At 47.1% G+C, this 18395-nt stretch overlaps 1 protein-coding gene across 1 annotated transcript in view; it reads left to right on the forward strand.

The window, feature by feature from the left end:
* Window positions 1–1206: 1206 nt before the first annotated feature.
* Window positions 1207–18395, forward strand: part of LOC144593033 (desmoglein-3-like) — a 38492-nt gene continuing 21303 nt past the window's right edge. The window contains exons 1-8 of the mRNA XM_078398446.1: window positions 1207–1336; window positions 4232–4443; window positions 6006–6140; window positions 7832–7987; window positions 11203–11347; window positions 14945–15096; window positions 15441–15575; window positions 17896–18081. Of these exons, the coding sequence (XP_078254572.1) occupies window positions 1207–1336; window positions 4232–4443; window positions 6006–6140; window positions 7832–7987; window positions 11203–11347; window positions 14945–15096; window positions 15441–15575; window positions 17896–18081 (1251 nt within the window). The remainder of the gene's footprint in view (window positions 1337–4231; window positions 4444–6005; window positions 6141–7831; window positions 7988–11202; window positions 11348–14944; window positions 15097–15440; window positions 15576–17895; window positions 18082–18395) is intronic.

Consider the following 18395-nt stretch of genomic DNA (forward strand, 5'->3'; position numbering starts at 1 on the left):
TGCATTCAGAGAATTGGCCTCCACTGCCTTCTGAGGCAGAGAATTCCACAGATTCACAACTCTCTGACTGAAAAGGTTTTTCCTCATCTCAGCTCTACCCCTTATTCTTAAACTGTGGCCCCTTGTTCTGGACTCCCCCAACATTGGGAACATGTTTCCTGCCTCTAACGTGTCCATCCCCTTAATAATCTTATACGTTTCGATAAGATCTCCTCTCATCCTTCTAAATTCCAGTGTATAATGGAGTACAATACAGTACAGAACTTTATTGTCATTCGGTACCGAGATACCGAACAAAATTACATTTCCAGCAGTCACAGAACACAACAAAAAAGAAAACACAGGACACACGACCCCAACACAAACATCCATCACAGTGACTCCAAACACCCCCTCACTGTGATGGAAGGCAACAAAACTTCCACTCTCTTCCCCCCACGCCCACGAACAGACAGCTCGACCCCTACCGAGGCAACCGACCCGCACAGCCCCCGCAAGGGGATGGAAGTCCCCGCGGCCGAGCCACACCGGGCACTGAAACGTACGACTCCACTCATTACATTACTCCAGCATTTTGTGTCTATCTTTAGTATAAAGCAGCATCTGCAGTTCCTTCATATCCAGCAGAAAGACTATACATGATTACAATCGAGCCATCCACAGTTTACAGATACAGGATATAGGGAATAGCATAGATAAAGTAAGAAATGCTGCTGTTAGAGGTTTGAAAGAGTGGTGTGATTGTAATGAGTGATTGCAGATCCACTTCTGGGATCAGTACGCAGAGAGTCACCTGTCTTGGGCACCATCTTTCTTTCTCCTAATCAATTGGGCCGCATGGTGCCACAGCGGTAGAGTCACTGCCTTACAGCGCCAGAGACCTGGGTTCTATCCTGACTACGGGTGCTGTCTGCGTTCTCGCTATGACCCTCGTGGGTTTTCTCCAGGTTCTCCGGTTAACTCCCACACTCCAAAAACTTACAGGTTTGTAGACTATTCGGCTTTGGTAAAATTGTAAATTGTCCCCAGTGTGTGCAGGATAGTGTTAGTGTACAGGGATTGCTAGTCGGCAGTAGGCCGAAGAACCTGCTTCCACGCTGTATCTACAAAGTAAACTAAACTAATAATACAGAGTACCTCTGTTGTTAATCCACAATGTCGACACAGCATTTGAAACCGTAGCTTTTGATTATGGTTGCTTATTAAATGTATTTTTCCATTATTCGGTTCCAGGTGTGTTCTCAGACTGGAAAAGGATGCAAGAAAAAATTTGCCAAACACCGGTTTGAGGCAGTTGTTTCTCCACAGCTGTTTAAAGGGGAGGATGTACTTACAGGTGATGTTTATTATAATAATTTAAAGCATTAATAAAGTATTTGCAGTCTAGACACAGGCCTTTCAGCCCAACTGGTCCATGCTAGTCACTGAGGTGGCACAGTGGCGCTGCTGGTAGAGCCGCTGCCTCACAGCGACCCAGGTTCGATCCTGACCTCGATTGCTGTCTGTGTGGAGTTTGCACGTTCCCTCTGTGAGTGCGTGGGTTTCCTCCCACATCCCAAAGACGTGCGAGTTTGTAGCCAATTAACATTGGCTTCTGTAAAATGCCCCTAGTTCGTAGGAAGTGGATGAGAAAGTGGAATTACATAGAACAAGTGTGAATTATTATTATTGTAGAGCCTCCTCTTGGACCACGATGCAAAGAGTTGCCATGCTCCAGCACCATCTTAGTGTGACTCAGTGGGGCTGATGAGATTGCTTTGTTGGGAACCAGCATGGGCCCAGAAGGCTGAATGGCCATCTTCCGTGTGAAACCGAAAATGTAGGAATTGGATGGAACGATTGTGTTTCATTGTGGAGGGCGGGGTAAACTCATTGAAACTTACCAAATAGTGAAAGGCCTGGATAGAGTGGATGTGGAGAGGATATTTCCATTAGTCAAGTCAATTTTATTTGTATAGCACATTTAAAAACAACCCACGTTGACCAAAGTGCTGTACATTTGATTAGGTTCCAATAGAAAAAAAAAAAATGAAAACATACAGTAGCACGCAAACAGTTCACAGCGCCTCCTCAATGAGCCTCAAACGCTAGGGAGTAGAAATATGTTTTGAGCCTGGACTTAAAGGAGTCGATGGAGGGGGCAGTTCTGATCGGGAGAGGGATGCTGTTCCACAGTCTAGGAGCTGCAACCGCAAAAGCGCGGTCACCCCTGAGTTTAAGCCTAGACCGTGGGATAGTGAATAGCCCCAAGTCGGCCGATCTGAGGGACCTGGAGTTAGAGAGGGGGGTTAGAAGATTTTTGATGTAGGGGGGGGAGTGTCCATTTATGGCTTTATACGTGAATAGGAGGAGCTTGAAGTTGATTCTGTACCGTACAGGGAGCCAGTGGAGAGAGGCCAGAATCGGGGTGATGTGGTCCCTTTTACGGGTACCCGTCAGGAGTCTCGCTGCGGCGTTTTGGACCAGTTGCAGGCGGGACAGGGAAGATTGGCTGATCCCAGTGTATAGGGAGTTGCAGTAGTCTAGGCGGGAGGAAATGAAAGCGTGAATGATTTTTTCTGTGTCGTCGAATTTGAGGAAAGGTTTGATTTTAGCTATGGTTCGAAGTTGGAAGAAGCTGGCTTTTACCACAGCGTTGACTTGCTTATCAAATTTTAATGCAGAGTCAAATATCATGCCGAGGTTTTTGACATGCGGTTTGACTAGGCAGGATAGGCTTCCAAGACTGCCTGTTATCAATTTGATGGAGTCGGGGGGGCCGAATAGGATGACCTCAGACTTGCTCTCATTTAATTGGAGGAAGTTCTGTGCCATCCAACATTTTATGTCCTCAAGGCAGTGTGAGAGGCTGTTTAAATTTGACTGGTTGTTGGGTTTCAGGGGGAGGTAAAGCTGAGTGTCATCGGCATAGCAGTGGAAAGAAATGCCGTGCCTTTGAATGATTTGGCCAAGGGGGAGCATGTATAGAGAAAAGAGAATGGGGCCTAGGATTGAGCCTTGTGGAACTCCGCAGGAGAGGCTAGCTGGAGCAGAGGAATAACTGCCTATGTTGATGGCGAAACTCCTATCTTTGAGGTACGAAGCGAACCAGCTCAGGGCAGTGCCATCAATGCCAACCGCGTACCGGAGACGGTCAATAAGGATGGTGTGGTCCACTGTATCGAATGCTGCGCTGAGGTCGAGAAGGAGCAGGATTGCACAGTCGCCGGTGTCGATGGCGAGAAGCAGGTCGTTGTGTACCTTCAACAAGGCAGACTCTGTGCTGTGGTGGGCTCTGAAACCTGACTGGAAACTTTCCAGGATGGTGTTTTGGTGCAGGTAGGGCACTAATTGGTTAAGGATTGCCTTTTCAAGGACTTTTGACAGGAATGGCAGTTTGGAAATGGGTCTGTAGTTGCTAGGCAAGGTGGGGTCTAGGTTAGGTTTTTTCAGTAGGGGCTGGACCACCGCGTGCTTGAAACTGGTTGGAACAGTGCCAGTGGCCAGAGAACTGTTGATAATAGAGAGGATGCTGGGACCAGCTATTGCAATGACATCCTTCAGAAGGGCAGTGGGGGCAGGATCAAGGGGGCAGGTTGCAGGTTTCATAGCGGAGATAAGCTTTGCAAGGGAGGATAGAGTGACGGGTTGGAAGCAGTCCAATTTAGATGAACAGACTAGTGAGACAGCTAGGTCACGGGTGGGAGGGGAAATGTTCATTCTAATATTCTCAACTTTGTTGGTGAAAAATTTAGCGAATTCTTCGCACTTAGCAGGGGACCCAACTAAGCTGGTACTGGGGGCGGGACATATGACAGAGGTAATTGTTCTAAATAGGACCTTGGAGTTATTAGTGGGAGAGTCTACGATCAGAGGCCATAACCTCAGAATAAAAGAACGTACTTTTAGAAAGGGGATGAAGAGGAATCTTTCTCGTTGGAGGGTGGTGAATCTGTGGATTTCATTGCCACAGACGACTGCGGTGGCCAAGTCTATAGATATTTTGAAGACAGAGATTCGCATATTGTTGATTAGTATGGGGTTCAGGGGTCATGGGGCGAAGGCAGGAGAATGGGATTGAGAGGGAAAGATAGATCAGCCATGATTGAATGGCGGAGTAGACTTGATAGACCAAATGGCCTAATTGTGCTCCTAAAACTTATGAACATGAACTTGTTGAGTAAGGAAACGTTTATTTGACCCCCTCTTCTATTCCTTCTGTCCTGATGTATGATTGTTTTTTAAATTCCAGTTACGTTCCATGATTGCAATTTGGGAGAACACGTTAGGTTAAGTACCAATGATGACAACTTTGGGATCTACTCCAATGGCAAGGTGTTTGCAACTCGTACCCAATACATCAACTCAACCTATCACTTCAAGGTTTTCGCAAAGGATTTAACAAGTCACAAGGAATGGAAAGTTCCAGTCCATTTAGTGTCTTTGGAAATTCGCCAAAAGCCGGTAAGAAATGTCATTTAACCAAGAATTTTTGACAAGTGCATGGATAGGAAAGGTTTTGAGGGATGTGATTTACTGAGAAGGTGCATGAGTGGGTGGCATGGTGGTGCAGCGGTAGAGTTACTGCCTTACAGCACCAGAGACACAGGTTCAATCCTGACTCCGGGTGCTGTTTGTACGGAGTTTGTAGGTTCTCCCCATGACACCCCTGGGTTTGCTCTGGATGCTCCGGTTTCCTCCCACACTCCAAAGGTTTGTAGGTTAATTGGTTTCTGTAAAATTGTAAATTGTCCCTAGTGAGTAGGATAGTGCTAGAGTACGGGATGATCGCTGGGTGGCATGGTCTCGGTGGGCCAAAGAGTCTGTTTCCAAGCTGTATCTCAAAAGTGATCTTGGTTAGTATGGACGAATCAGGCCAAATGGTCTGTTTTCATGCTAGTGTGACTCTAAAACCAGGCTTATTTACTTTAATTCAGTTTAGTTTAGAGATGCAGCATGGAAACTGGCCATTTGGCCCCACCGGGTCCATGCCAACCAATTCTCACTCGTACACTATTTCTATCGTGCACACTGAACAATTTACAAAAACCAAATAACCTACAAAACTGCACAACTTTGGAGAGTGGGAGGAAACCAAAAAAAGCGTGTTTGTACTTTGTGATTCATCCTGTTGTAGGAGCAGAATTAGGCCATTCGGCCCATCACGACTACTCCGCCATTCAATCATGGCTGATCTATCTTTCCCTTTCAACCCCATTTTCCTGCTTTTATCCCATAACCCCTGACACCTGTACTAATCAACAATCTATCAATCTGCACCTTAAAAATATCCATTGATTTGGCCTCCACAGTCTTCTGTGGCAATGAATTCCACAGATTCACCACCCTCTGACTAAAGAAATTCCTCCTCATCTCCTATCTAAAGGTATGTCCTTTTATTCGGAGGCTATGGCCTCTGGTCATAGACTCTCCCACTAGTGGAAACATCCTCTCCACATCTACTCTATCTAGGCCTTTCACTATTTGGCAAGTTTCAATGAGGTCCCCACTCAATAGGGTTGCCAACTGTTCCACATTAGCCGGGACATCCCGTATTTTGGGCTAAATTAGTTTGCCCCATACAGGCCCGCCTTTAGGCCCGGAGGGGGCGCTGTAGGCCCGGACAGTAGTAGGAAAAAAACTGCAGATGCTGATTCAAATCTGTGTCTACCTTCCGGACAGTGTAGCTCCGGACAGTCTAGGTCCGGAGGCCCGGGAGCTGCCTAACGGAGGTTGCATAGAAACATGCCTCCCGGCTCAGGCGGCCGTCATTGGTGGAGCGGAAGCAAGTGGCCGCTGGCTGGATGAGGTCACGTGGGGCGCGGGCGGGGTGGTGACGTCACCTTGTCCCTTATTTGGGAGTGAGATAGTTGGCACCCCTACCACTCATCCCTCTAAACTCCAGCGAGTAGAGGGCCTGTGCTGCCAAACGTTTATGAGTTCCGTACAGAGGGGATGGGGGCATCATGGGAAAGTATTGTGTGGCCGAGGTCTGTAGCCCTCTGACGTTTATGATTGTTCGGCAGGGTTCAAGGAGGCACACTCCTCCCATCATCCATTTCCCAAAACGCAGCCAGTCTCGACGACAGAAGAGGGAGTGGATAATCCCGCCGTTCTCCATCAGGGAGCACGAACCACCAATGAAAAACCCCATCGCTATCGTAAGTCACGGGTTCAGCGGGGAAAGCTGAAAAAGGGGCGGAAAAAGATTCACGAGGATGTTGCCAGGACTTGAGGGGCCTGAGCTATAGGGAGAGGTTGAGCAGGCTGGGACTTTATTCCTTGGAGTGCAGGAGGATGAGGGGGTGATCGTACAGAGGTGCACAAAATCATGAGAGGCACATTCTTTTACCCAGAGAAGGGGAATCAAGAACCAGAGGATATAGGTTTAAGGTGAGAGTGGAAGGATAGGATCCCGAGGGGAAACGTTTTTACACAAAGCGTGGTGCATGTATGGAACGAGCTTCTAGAGGAGATAGTTGAGGCAGGTACAATCGTCACGTTTAAATAACATTTGGATAAGTACATGTATAGGATAGCTTTGTAGGAATATGGGTCAAATACAGGCAGGTGGAACTAGTGTAGATGGGGTATGGCATTTTGGTCGGTGTGTGCGTTGGGCTGAAGGGCTTGTTTCCACACTGTATAGTGTTACCTCTATAGGGTGTTGGAGGAAACTGGACACTCGGGTGGAAGCCTACGTGGTCACTGGAAGAACGTGCAAACTCCACACAGCCAGCAGCTAGACATTCTCCCTCACATCCGCATCAACTCCCACTGATTCGATCCTGACTACGAGTGCTGTCTGTGTGGAGTTTGCACGTTCTACCTGTGACCACATGGGTTTTCTCCGGGTGCTCTGGTTTCCTCCTGCATCCCAAAGACGTGCGGGTTTGTAAGTTGATTATCCTCTGTAAACTGCCACAAGTGTGTAGGGAGTGGATGCGAAAGTGGAATAACGTAGAACTAGCGTGAGCAGGTGATTGATGGTCGGTATGGACTCGGTGGGCTGAAGGGCCTGATTCCATGCTGTATCTTTCAATCAATTCAATAATCAAAGAAATCTAGTCACCAATCACTCACCTGTTAACCGCAACATAAGTATGTTGATACTTAAGTATGAGGAGGAATTTCTTTAGTCAGAGGGTGATGAATGTGTGGAATTCATTGCCACAGACGGCAGTAGAGGCAGTCATTGGGTATTTTTAAAGCAGAGATTGACAGATTCTTGATTGGGAAGGGCATCCAAGAAGTTTTTTCTCCATTTGCGTGATTTATCTCATTAAAATTGCCATCTGAAACTGATAACAACCAATATTAGTTAACTAATAACAACAATCTTGATTGGTATGGGTGTCAAAGGTTACGGGGAGAAGGCAGGAGAATGGGGTCAAGAGGGAGAGATAGATCAACCATGATTGAATGGTGGAGAAGACTCGATGGACCGAAATAGCCTAATTCTGCTCCTATGTCTTATGGACTAAAGATGTTCTGGCAACATATCTAGTGGTGGCATGGTGACGCAGTGGTAGTTGCAGCCTTACAGCGCCAGAATCGATCCTGACCACGGGTACTGTCCGTACGGAGTTTGTACGTTTTCCCCATGACCTGCGTGGGTTTTCTACGGTGCTCCGGTTTCCTCCCACATTCCAAAGACGTACAGGTTTGTAGGTTAATTGGCTTCTGTAAAAAAAAAAGTTGTCCCTAGTGTTTGTAGGATAATGTTCATGTACGGGGTGATTGCTGGTTGGCGCAGTCTCGGTGGGCCGAAGGGCCTGTTTCCGCGCTGTTTCTCTAAAGTCTAAAGTAAAGTGCAAAGTCTAAAATCTCCACTCACCATTTGCTCCTTTAGATTATCTCTGACTACCAACTCCTGGAAAGATTAACCTACAGCATCTCAGGACATGGGGCAAACCTACCTCCAGTCAACATGTTTGTGATCGACCCAAATACAGGCTTTTTAAACATCACAGGCCAAGTGGATCGTGAAGTAAACCCCCAGTTTGTGGTAAGTTCTGATCACTGGATATATATATATATACTAGCAAAGCGGGCCCGTTGGGCCCATTCCCACACCCCCCATTCTCTACCCCCCAGACACACTCTTACTCTCCCCCACCCCCCCCTTTCCCCAGCACACCCCTACTCTCTCTTGCCCCCAGCGGCCGTTACTGCGCCGTGGCCGAGCCCGGACTACTGGGACGGATAGGGCGGCGGCGCGCGGGCGATATCGGGGAGAGGGTCTCCGGGTGTGGGAGAGAGGAGAGAAGCAAGGGGAGAGAGAGAAGAGGGGAGCCGGTGATCGCGGGCGGGCGGGCCGCTCCGCTTTTTTTTGCGAGTGAGGAGAGGCCGCGCGTGCGTGCTGACGTCATACGCACAGCAGCGCCACGCTGAAAACCATCAATAAATCAGTAGGAGGGGGGGCAGCACGATGTCATGTCACATGGGCATTTTGACGTCACACGCTGAAGGCTCAATAAAGCGGTTAAAAAAAAAAGTTTTAACTTTAAAACCTCTGTAACTTAAAATATACACGACCAAATTAAATAAAAATATCATTTTCCACCAGCGTTCAGCGTGGTGATTAAGGCGGTGCAAAAACTGTGGCGCTACGGTTGACCGCTTTGCCGAAATCAGCCGAAATAACAGGGAAAAAAAGTTTTAACTTTAAAACCTCTGTAACTTAAAAAATATATTAACGAATTAAATAAAAATATCATTTTCGACAAGCGTCCAGCGTGGTGATTAAGGCGGTGCAAAATTGTGGCGCTACGGTTCACCGTTTTGCCGAAATCAGCCGAAATCACTGTTACAAATATATATATACATACATTCATTTATTCACAAGATCTGAGATAGATAGATAGATAGATAGATAGATAGATAGATAGATAGATAGATAGATAGATAGATAGATAGATAGATAGATAGATAGATAGATAGATAGATAGATAGATAGATAGATAGATAGATAGATAGATAGATAGATAGATAGATAGATAGATAGATAGATAGATAGATAGATAGATAGATAGATAGATAGATAGATATAGACAATAGGTGCAGGAGGAGGCCATTCGGCCCTTTGAGCCAGCACTGCCATTCAATGTGATCATGGCTGATCATTCTCAATCAGTACCCCGTTCCTGCCTTCTCCCCATACCCCCTGACACCGCTATCCTTAAGAGCTCTATCTAGCTCTCTCTTGAATGCATTCAGCGAATTGGCCTCAACTGCCTTCTGAGGCAGAGAATTCCACAGATTCACAACTCTCTGACTGAAAAAGTTTTTCCTCATCTCAGTTCTAAATGGCCTTATTCTTAAACTGTGGCCCCTTGTTCTGGACTCCCCCAACTCCAAAGACGTACAGGTATGTAGGTTAATTGGCTGGGTAAATGTAAAAATTGTCCCTAGTGGGTGTAGGATAGTGTTAATGTATGGGGATCTTTGGGCGGCACGGACTTGGTGGGCCGAAAAGGCCTGTTTCCGGCTGTATATATATGATATGATATGATATTGGGAACATGTTTCCTGCCTCTAACGTGTCCAGCCCCTTAATAATCTTATACGTTTCGATAAGATCCCCTCTCATCCTTCTAAATTCCAGCACTTCAACTTTACATCGGCGAGACCAAACGCAGGCTCGGCGATCGCTTCGCTCAACACCTACGCTCGGTCCGCGTTGGCCAATCTGATCTCCCGGTGGCCGAGCACTTCAACTCCCCCTCCCATTCCCAGTCTGACTTTTCTGTCATGGGCCTCCTCCAGTGCCAGTGAGGCCCACAGGAAATTGGAGGAACAGCACCTCATATTTCGCCTGGGCAGCTTGCAGCCCAGTGGTATGAACATTGACTTCTCCAACTTTAGATAGTTCCTCTGTCCCTCTCTTCCCCTCCTCCTTCCTAGATCTTCCTCTATCTTCCTGTCTCCACCTATATCCTTCCTTTGTCCCGCCCCCCTGACATCAGTCTGAAGAAGGGTCTCGACCCGAAACGTCGCCCGTTCCTTCTCTCCCGAGATGCTGCCTGACCTGCTGAGTTACTCCAGCATTTTGTAAATAAATACCTTCGATTTGTACCAGCATCTGCAGTTATTTTCTTATTCTAAATTCCAGTGTATACAAGCCTAGTCGCTCCAGTCTTTCAACATATGACAGTCCCGCCATTCCAGGAATTAACCTAGTAAACCTACGCTGCACGCCCTCAATAGGAAGAATATCCTTCCTCAAATTTGGAGACCAAAACTGCACACAGTATTCCAGGTGCGGTCTCACTAGGGCCCTGTACAACAGCAGAAGGACCTCTTATATATATATATATATACATACTGTTCACCGATAACAACAAAACTAAACCTGGACCTAAACACAAGACAAAGGCAACTTGCACATATATATATATATGTGCAAGTTGCCTTTGTCTTGTGTTTAGGTCCAGGTTTAGGTTTGTTATTGTTGGTGTACAGTGATGAGCTTTCTTTTGAGTGCTGCCCAAAGAAATCAGCATTAGGGTCAGGGTTCGGACAGCACGGTGGGCACAGCACTACAATAGGTGGAGCAAAGTCCGCGCCAACCAGCGATCCCCGCACCCTAACACTTTTGCACACACACACGAGGGACAATTTACAATTTTTTGCCAAGCCAACTGGCCTACAAACCTATACGTCGTTGGAGTGTGTGAGGAAACCGGAGCACCCGGAGAAAACCCACGCGGTCACAGGCAGAACGTTCAAACTCCACACAGACAGCACCCACAGTCAGGGTCAAATCAGTGGGAGAGTATAAGATCATGAGGGGAATTTCGCTTTAATGCAGTCTCTTACCCAGAGTAGAGGAATCAAGAACTCGAGGACATAGATTTAAGGTGAGAGGGAAAACATTTATGAGGAACCTGAACACTCTCACTCAGAGGGTGGTGGGTGTATGGAACGAGCTGCGAGAGGAGGTAGTTGAGGCAGGTACTATAACAAATTGTACAGGTACATGCATAGGAAATGTTCAGAAGGATATGGACCAAACGCGGGCAAATGGTATGTGCTTAGATGGGACATCTTGGTCGGCATGGATGAGTTGGGCCGAAGGGCCTGTTTCTGTACTGTACGACTCTACAACCATGTGACTCTATGAAAGGAATTTGACAATCCTCCATTGTAAATTTGTTACAAATTTGCATCATTGTCGTAAATTCCTTGTGCCTTAAGATTTGTTTGTTATTTGTATTTCAGCTGACGGGAAAAGCGATGTTTGCCTCTGGTGTAGAAAAAGAGGATCCCCTGACACTTGTGATTAAAGTTCAGGATATTAATGATAACGCCCCGGTATTCGAACATCGAGTGTTTGAGGGAAGTGTTGAAGAATTGTCCTCATTTGGTAAGAACCATGAATCCTTCTTAAACAATCACCCACTGAACAGCTTTAGACTTTAAACTTCAAAGATAAAGTGTGGAATTGGCCCAAAGAGTCCGCGCTGACCAGCGATGCCTGCACACTAGCACTATCCTACACACTGGGGACAATTTGCAATTTTTACAGAAGCCACTTAACCTACAAACCTGTAGGTCTTTGGAGTGTGGGAGGAAACCAGCGCACCCGGAGAATACCCACGTGGTCACAGGGAAAATGTACAAACTCTGTACAGACAGCACTCGAGGGTAGGATTGAACCTGGGGTTTTGGCGTTGTAAGGCAACAGCTCTACTGTGTCGCCCCAAATCTTTGCACAAGAAAATCTCTAAACCTCTGATCCTTCACCTTAAACCAATGCTCTATGGTTTTTAAACACCCGTGCTATGGGGGGGGGGGGGGGGGGGGGGGGGGGGGGGGGATGTTTCTGACCTTTCTGACGACCGCTTTGGGTAGCTTTCAACCCAAGGGTATGAACATTAGAGAGAAGAAGCAAGGAACTGCAGATGCTGGTCTACATAAAAAGGCACAAAGTGCTGGAATAACTCAGCAGGACAGGCAGCATCTCTGGGGAACTCTCTGGATAGGTTTGACGTTTCAAGTTATGACCCATCGTTAGACACGGATTGTTACCTGGGCTTGTGGGCTTGAATTATAGGGGTTTGGGCCAGGACTGATGGTGGTGGGGGGTAAAGAAAACTGCAAGAGCGGAGGGGCACAGTTAATTCTGAATTTTTAGGTAACATCCCTACATCTCTCTCCCTCTTCCTTCCCGCCTCTTCTTTCCTGCGCCCCTCCCACCCAGGTGTACACAGATTCCACTATCCTGCCCCCTTTCCTCCCCGCTAGCACCCACCCCCCCCCCGTACCCCTCCCTCGTGCTTTACATTTCACTCCACTCTTCTCCTTATCCAACACCATTTTGTCTCTTTCTCATCGCTACCCTTTATCCACCCATCAGTCAATCAAACCCTCCTCACCTGGGTCCACCTTTCACTGACCAGGTTTTGTAAAGCCCCCACCCCCCACCGCTCTTTTCCAGCTTACTCCTCCCAACTACAATTAGTCTGCAGAAAGATCCCGGTCTGAAGAGCCATGTGTCCATTCCCTCCAGAGGTTCCCGCCGAGTTGCTCCAACACTATATGTTTTGCTCAGGATTCCAACATCTGCAGTTCTATTTGTCTCTTTTAGACTTTTGGACTTCAGAGACACAGCGTGGAAACATGCACGTCGGCCCACCGGACCCGTGCCGACCAGCGATCACCCCGTACACTAGCACTACCCTGCTGCACACGAGGGACAAATTACACATTTTTACAGAGGCCAATTAATCTACAAACCTGCACATATTGGGAGTGTGGGAGGAAAGCAGAGCACCCGGAAAAAAAACACACGGTCACAGGGAGAACGTACAAACTCCGTACAGACAGCACCTGTAGTCAGGATCGAATCCGGGTCCCTGCCGCTGTAAGGCAGCAACTCTACCACTACGCTACCGTGCCACCCCTGTTAGCTGAAACCTGACCAATGATGTGTAACATTTTATTACAACCTCCCTTCGGTTAACAATATCCTTGTGAAGCAAGGCAATAAAGTTGTTCTCTTATCACAAGTGACGTTTCCCAATTTCTCGAATCGCCAATTAAACATTGAAATCAGAATAGTTAATTCAAGGACCTTTCCAACCTCGGTCATTCTCTCCTCTCCCTGCTCCCATTGGGCAGAACCTGCTATTTGTCAAGCCTCTCCCCTCTTCCTGTTTTCTTCTCCCCCCCCCCCACCCAACCCCCAATCAGTCTGAAGAAGGGTCCCGACCCAAAACGTCACCTATCCAAGTTCTCCAAAGCTGCTTCCTGACCCACTGAGTTACTCCAGCACTCTTGTGCCCCATCTGCAGAAGGTACAGAAAACTAAAAGCACTAAGAAGCAGATTCATGGACAGCTTCTTATCCACTGTTATCAGACTTCTGAACAGTCCTTCTATAAGCTAGGGTACTGTCCCAATCCTCCATCCTACCTCATTGCAGACATTGGACTTTGTCTCTAAAACAGAAAGGTCTGTTTTACGCTGTAAGACTCCATGACCATGACTCTATAACTGTAATGCTACAATGCTTAGCAACTATATTCTGCACTCTAGTATCTTTCTCCTCACTACCTTTTGTGCTTGTTTGGCTTGATTGTATTCATGTATAGTATTATCTGATTTATAGTCATACTGCACAGAAACAGGCCCTTCGGCCCAACTTGTTGATGCCCCCATCTAATCTAGTCTCATATCCCCGGTGCGGGACGAATAAAGGAATATATTGTTATTATTTGCCTGCAGTTGCACATATCCCTCTAAACCTTTTCTATCCATGTGCCTGTCCAAGTGTTTTTTAAATGTCATTATAGCACGTGCCTCAACGACCTCCTCTGACAGCTCATTCAATGTACCTACCACCTCCTGAGTTAAAAAAAAAGGTTCTTGTTAAATCTTTCCCATCTTACCTTAAACCTGTGTCCTCTGGTTCTTGATTACCCTAACCTGGGCAAAAGAATGTGTATTCATGCTACGATCCATTCCCTATCTATCCCTTCTTGATTTTACATGCGTCCATATGATCATTTTGAGTCTCCTGCACTCCAAGGAGAAAAGTTACCCAACCCAACCTTTCCCGATGGCTCAGCCCATCGAGTCCTGACAACATCCTTGCACTCTTTGAACATTAATGACATCCTTCTTAAAGCAGATGGACCAAAACTGAACACAGTACCCCAAATGCAACCTCATAAAGGTATTGCACAACTATAACATAATGTCCCAAGCTCTATACTCATTGACCTGACTGATGAAGGCCAATGTACCAAAAGCCTTCTTCACCATTTTATCTACCTGTGACGCCACCTTTAGGGAACTGTGTAACTGTGATTGGATAGCGCGCAAACAAAAGCTTTTCACTGTTCCTAGGCACCCATGACAATATTAAACCTAAAGCTAAGCACAAAAACATGGGAGGAAACAGCTTTTTAGTTTTGCCATTTAGTTTGGGAACAGCTCCATCCCTGGACCGCAAGAAATTACAGAGTTGTGGATGCAGCCCAGACCATCACACAAACCATCCATTGACTCCATCTAAACTTCATGCTGCCTCGGAAAGGCCACCAGCACAATCAAGGACCAGTGTCACTCTGGTTACTCCCTCTTCTCCCCTCTCCCATTAGGCTAAAGTTACAGAAGTGTGAAAACGCACACCTCCAGATTCAGGGACAGTTTCTTCCCAGCTGTTATCAGGCAACTGAACCATCCTATCACCAACTAGAGAGCGGTCCTGACCTCCAATTTACCTCTTTGGAGACCTTCAAAACATCCTTGATCAGACTTTATCTTGCACTAAACATGATTCCCTTTATCAGGTATCTATACACTGCAACAGCTTGATTGTAATCATGCATTGTCTTTTCTATGACTGGATAGCACTCAACAAAAAAGCTTTTCACTGTACCTCGGTACTCGCGACAATAATAAACCAAAGCTAAACCTAAGCCATTCGGGGACATTTACATTGCGTTTTCTTCTAGGTACCCTGGTGATGACATTAACAGCCACAGATAGAGATGAAGGTGAAAATGCTCAAATTGCCTATAGAATTCTATCCCAGGGAGGCAAGAATATGTTTACTGCAAATGACAATGGAGAGATTACAACAACGGCAAATAACTTAGACAGAGAGGTTTGTATCAAAGATTCACTTTCTGCAACTCTGTTGAAGCTAATTTACAAATGTCCAGACCAGCCCATTGAATTTGGTCGACACAAAGTACTGGTGTACGGGGGAGAGAGGGGGGAGGGAGATGGGGAGGGGGGAGGGAGATGGGGAGGGGGGGGGGGGGAGAGAGGGGAGGGGGGGGAGAGAGGGGAGGGGGGGGAGGAGGGGAGGAGGGGGGAGAGAGGAATGGAGTGGGGGAGACAGGAATGGAGTGGGGGAGAGAGGAGGGGAGGGGAAGGTGGGCAGGGGTATTTAAAGAAATTACATAACATAATGTTGGAGTAAATGGTTTTGTCTTGTTCTGACAGACCCAAGATTTGTACACCCTTCTGGTGGAAGCGCGAGATATGAAGGGACAATCAAACGGATTGTATTCGACCGCAAACATCCAGCTCAGTATCCTGGATGTCAACGACAATATTCCTACCCTGGACAACGATGAGGTATAGACGTGGGAATCCCCATAAATGTTGCACACCCGTGTTGAACAGCCAGGAAAGCAAACCAACACCTCCACTTCCTTAAGAAGTTTGGCATGTCCCCACCATGGAAAGCATTTTATCAAGATGCATTGCAGCGTGGTTTGGGAACAGCTCCATCCAAGATACTGCAGAGCGATGTGGACTTAGCCCAGACCATCACGCAAACCAGCCTCCGTTCCATTGACTCTGTTTATACTTTACGCTGCCTCGGCAAGGCCACCAGCATAATCAAGGACCAGTCTCACCCCGGACACTCCTTCTTTTCCCCTCTCCCATCAGGCAAGAGGTGCAGAAGTGTGAAATCACACGCCTCCAGATTCTGGGACAGTTTCTGTTATCAGCAACTGAACCATCCTATCAACAACTAGAGAGTGGGCCTGAGCTACTATCTACCACATTGGAGACCCTCAGACTATCTTTAATCGATCTTTACTGGACTTTATGTTGCATTAAATGTTATTCCCTTCATCGTATATCTGCACACTGAATGGCTCGATTGTAATCATGTATAGTCTTTCTGCTGACCGGTTAGCACGCAACAAAAACTTCTCACTGTACCTCGGCACACGTGGCACTAAACTAAAGTGAACAATGCTACCACTGCTGTTGTGGGCATTTTTGTTTTTTGAAGGAAACTAAATACTCTCTCAATTAACAGTTTATTTTATAGATTGGTATTGGTTTATTATTGTCACCGAGACACAGTGAAAAGCTTTGTTTGTGTGCTTTCCAGTCAAGTCATGCCATACATGAGTATAATCAAGTCGTACACATGTACCACAGGTAGTGCAAAGAGAATAGTACCAGAGTGCAGGGTCTGCAATGAGGTAGGTTGGACGATCAGGATTACACCCTTGCTTATTGGAAGCGAGGGAAGAAACTGTTTCTGAATCTGGCGGTACGTGCTTTCAAACATTTGTACCTTCTGCCCGGCGGGAGAGGGGAGAACGGGGAATGACTGGGGAGGGCCAAGTCTTTGATTATGTTGGCAGCATTTCTAAGGCAGTGTGAAGTGTAGATGGAGTCGATGGTGGGGAGCCTGGTCTGTGCGATGGACTGAGCTACATTCACGACTGTAATTTCTTGCTGTCTCGGACGGAGCCAAGTTGGACAGTTCCCAAACCAAGCCGTGACGCTATCCTGATAGGATGCTTTCTATGGTGCATCTGTAGAAGTTGATTGGTCTGGAAAACAACAATATCATTGATGAGGAAATAATTTATTGCCCATGGGTGGATGGAGTGCTGGAGTCCTTCTGGTGAAGAGGGAACACCAGGGGGGTTTAGACCCAGCGATGACTGAAGGGATAGTGGACTGCGATATACTTCCAGGTCAGCATGACATACGAGCACCTTCGGGTAGGGTGGTGTTCTCAAGCATCCACTGCCCGATAGGCCTTTTTGGTGGTAGATGTAGGATTGGGAGGTGAGGGGGGAAAGATTTAAGAGGAACCCGAGAGGCAACTTTTTCACACAAAGTATCTGCCTCCCCTGGCACCCACCACCATCACTGCTTTTTTTTAAAGACCTGCTGACATACCTAAGTGGAAAGGATTTCTAGTTTACGTTTAAGATTCAAGATACAGCATGGAAAAAGGCCTTCTGGTCTGCAGAGTCCATTGCAACCATCGATCACCTGATCACACTAGTTCTATGTTATCTCACTTGCTCATCCACCCCCTACACACCAAGGGGCAATTTACAGAAGGCCAATTAACCTACAAACCCGCACGTCTTTGGGATGTGGGAGGAAACCCATGCTGCCACAGGGAGAATGTGCAAACTCCACACTAGGGTTGCCAACTTTCTCACTCCCAAATAAGGACAAAAGGTGACGTCACCGCCCGCACCCCACGTGACCTCACCCAGCCAGTGGCCACGTGCTCCCGCTCCACCAATGGCAACCGCCTGGGCCGGTAGGCGGGTTGCTAGGCAACCTCCATTAGTGAATGCACTCAGCCCCGCTCCCAGAACACACTCTGTTAGCCTACAGTGTTCGGGCCTACAGCGGCCCCCTGGCCTACAGTGTCCGGGCCTACAGCGGTCCCCGGGCCTACAGTGTCTGAGCCTACAGTGTCTGGGCCTACAGCCCCCCCCGGGATGTCGTGGTTAATACGGGACAGATGGCAACCTTACTCCACGCATACACACGACGCCCAATGTCAGGATCGAACCCGGGGCTCTGGCGCTGTGAGGCAGCCTCTCTACCAGCTGCGCCATTCTGCCTCTGTTGGATAAGTGAACTTGAATTCACCACTAATTGTTTTATTTTCTGCCTCCAGTATGAAGTATCCATTCAGGAGAATACTCTGAGCGATGAAGTGACACGCGTACAAGTGTCCGATAAGGACCAAGAATTTACAGATAACTGGCTGGGCAACATTGAGATTATTGAGGGGAATGATGGAGGCCACTTCCGATTCGAGATGGATGAGCAAACCAATGAGGGAATCCTCGTGCTTCAAAAGGTAATGTTGCAAATCACAAGGTCATAAGTTGTCGGAGCAGAATTAGGCCATTCGGCCCATCAAGTCAACTCCGTCATTCAATCATGACTGATTTATCTCTCCCTCTCAACCCCACTCTCCTGCCTTCTCCCCATAACCTCTGACACCCTTATCATCAAGAATCTGTCAATCTCCATCTTAAAAATATCCATTGACGGCCTCCACACCCTTCTGTGGCAATAATGGTGGCAAAGGTAGTTCTTTCTTTGACTGTCCTAATCGAACTTCAGAACTCCTTTGACATGTCACTGAGACAGACAGCATGGGAGCAGGTC

This window comes from Rhinoraja longicauda, chromosome 4, assembly GCF_053455715.1.
Source record: "Rhinoraja longicauda isolate Sanriku21f chromosome 4, sRhiLon1.1, whole genome shotgun sequence".
In the NCBI taxonomy this organism is placed as follows: domain Eukaryota; kingdom Metazoa; phylum Chordata; class Chondrichthyes; order Rajiformes; family Arhynchobatidae; genus Rhinoraja; species Rhinoraja longicauda.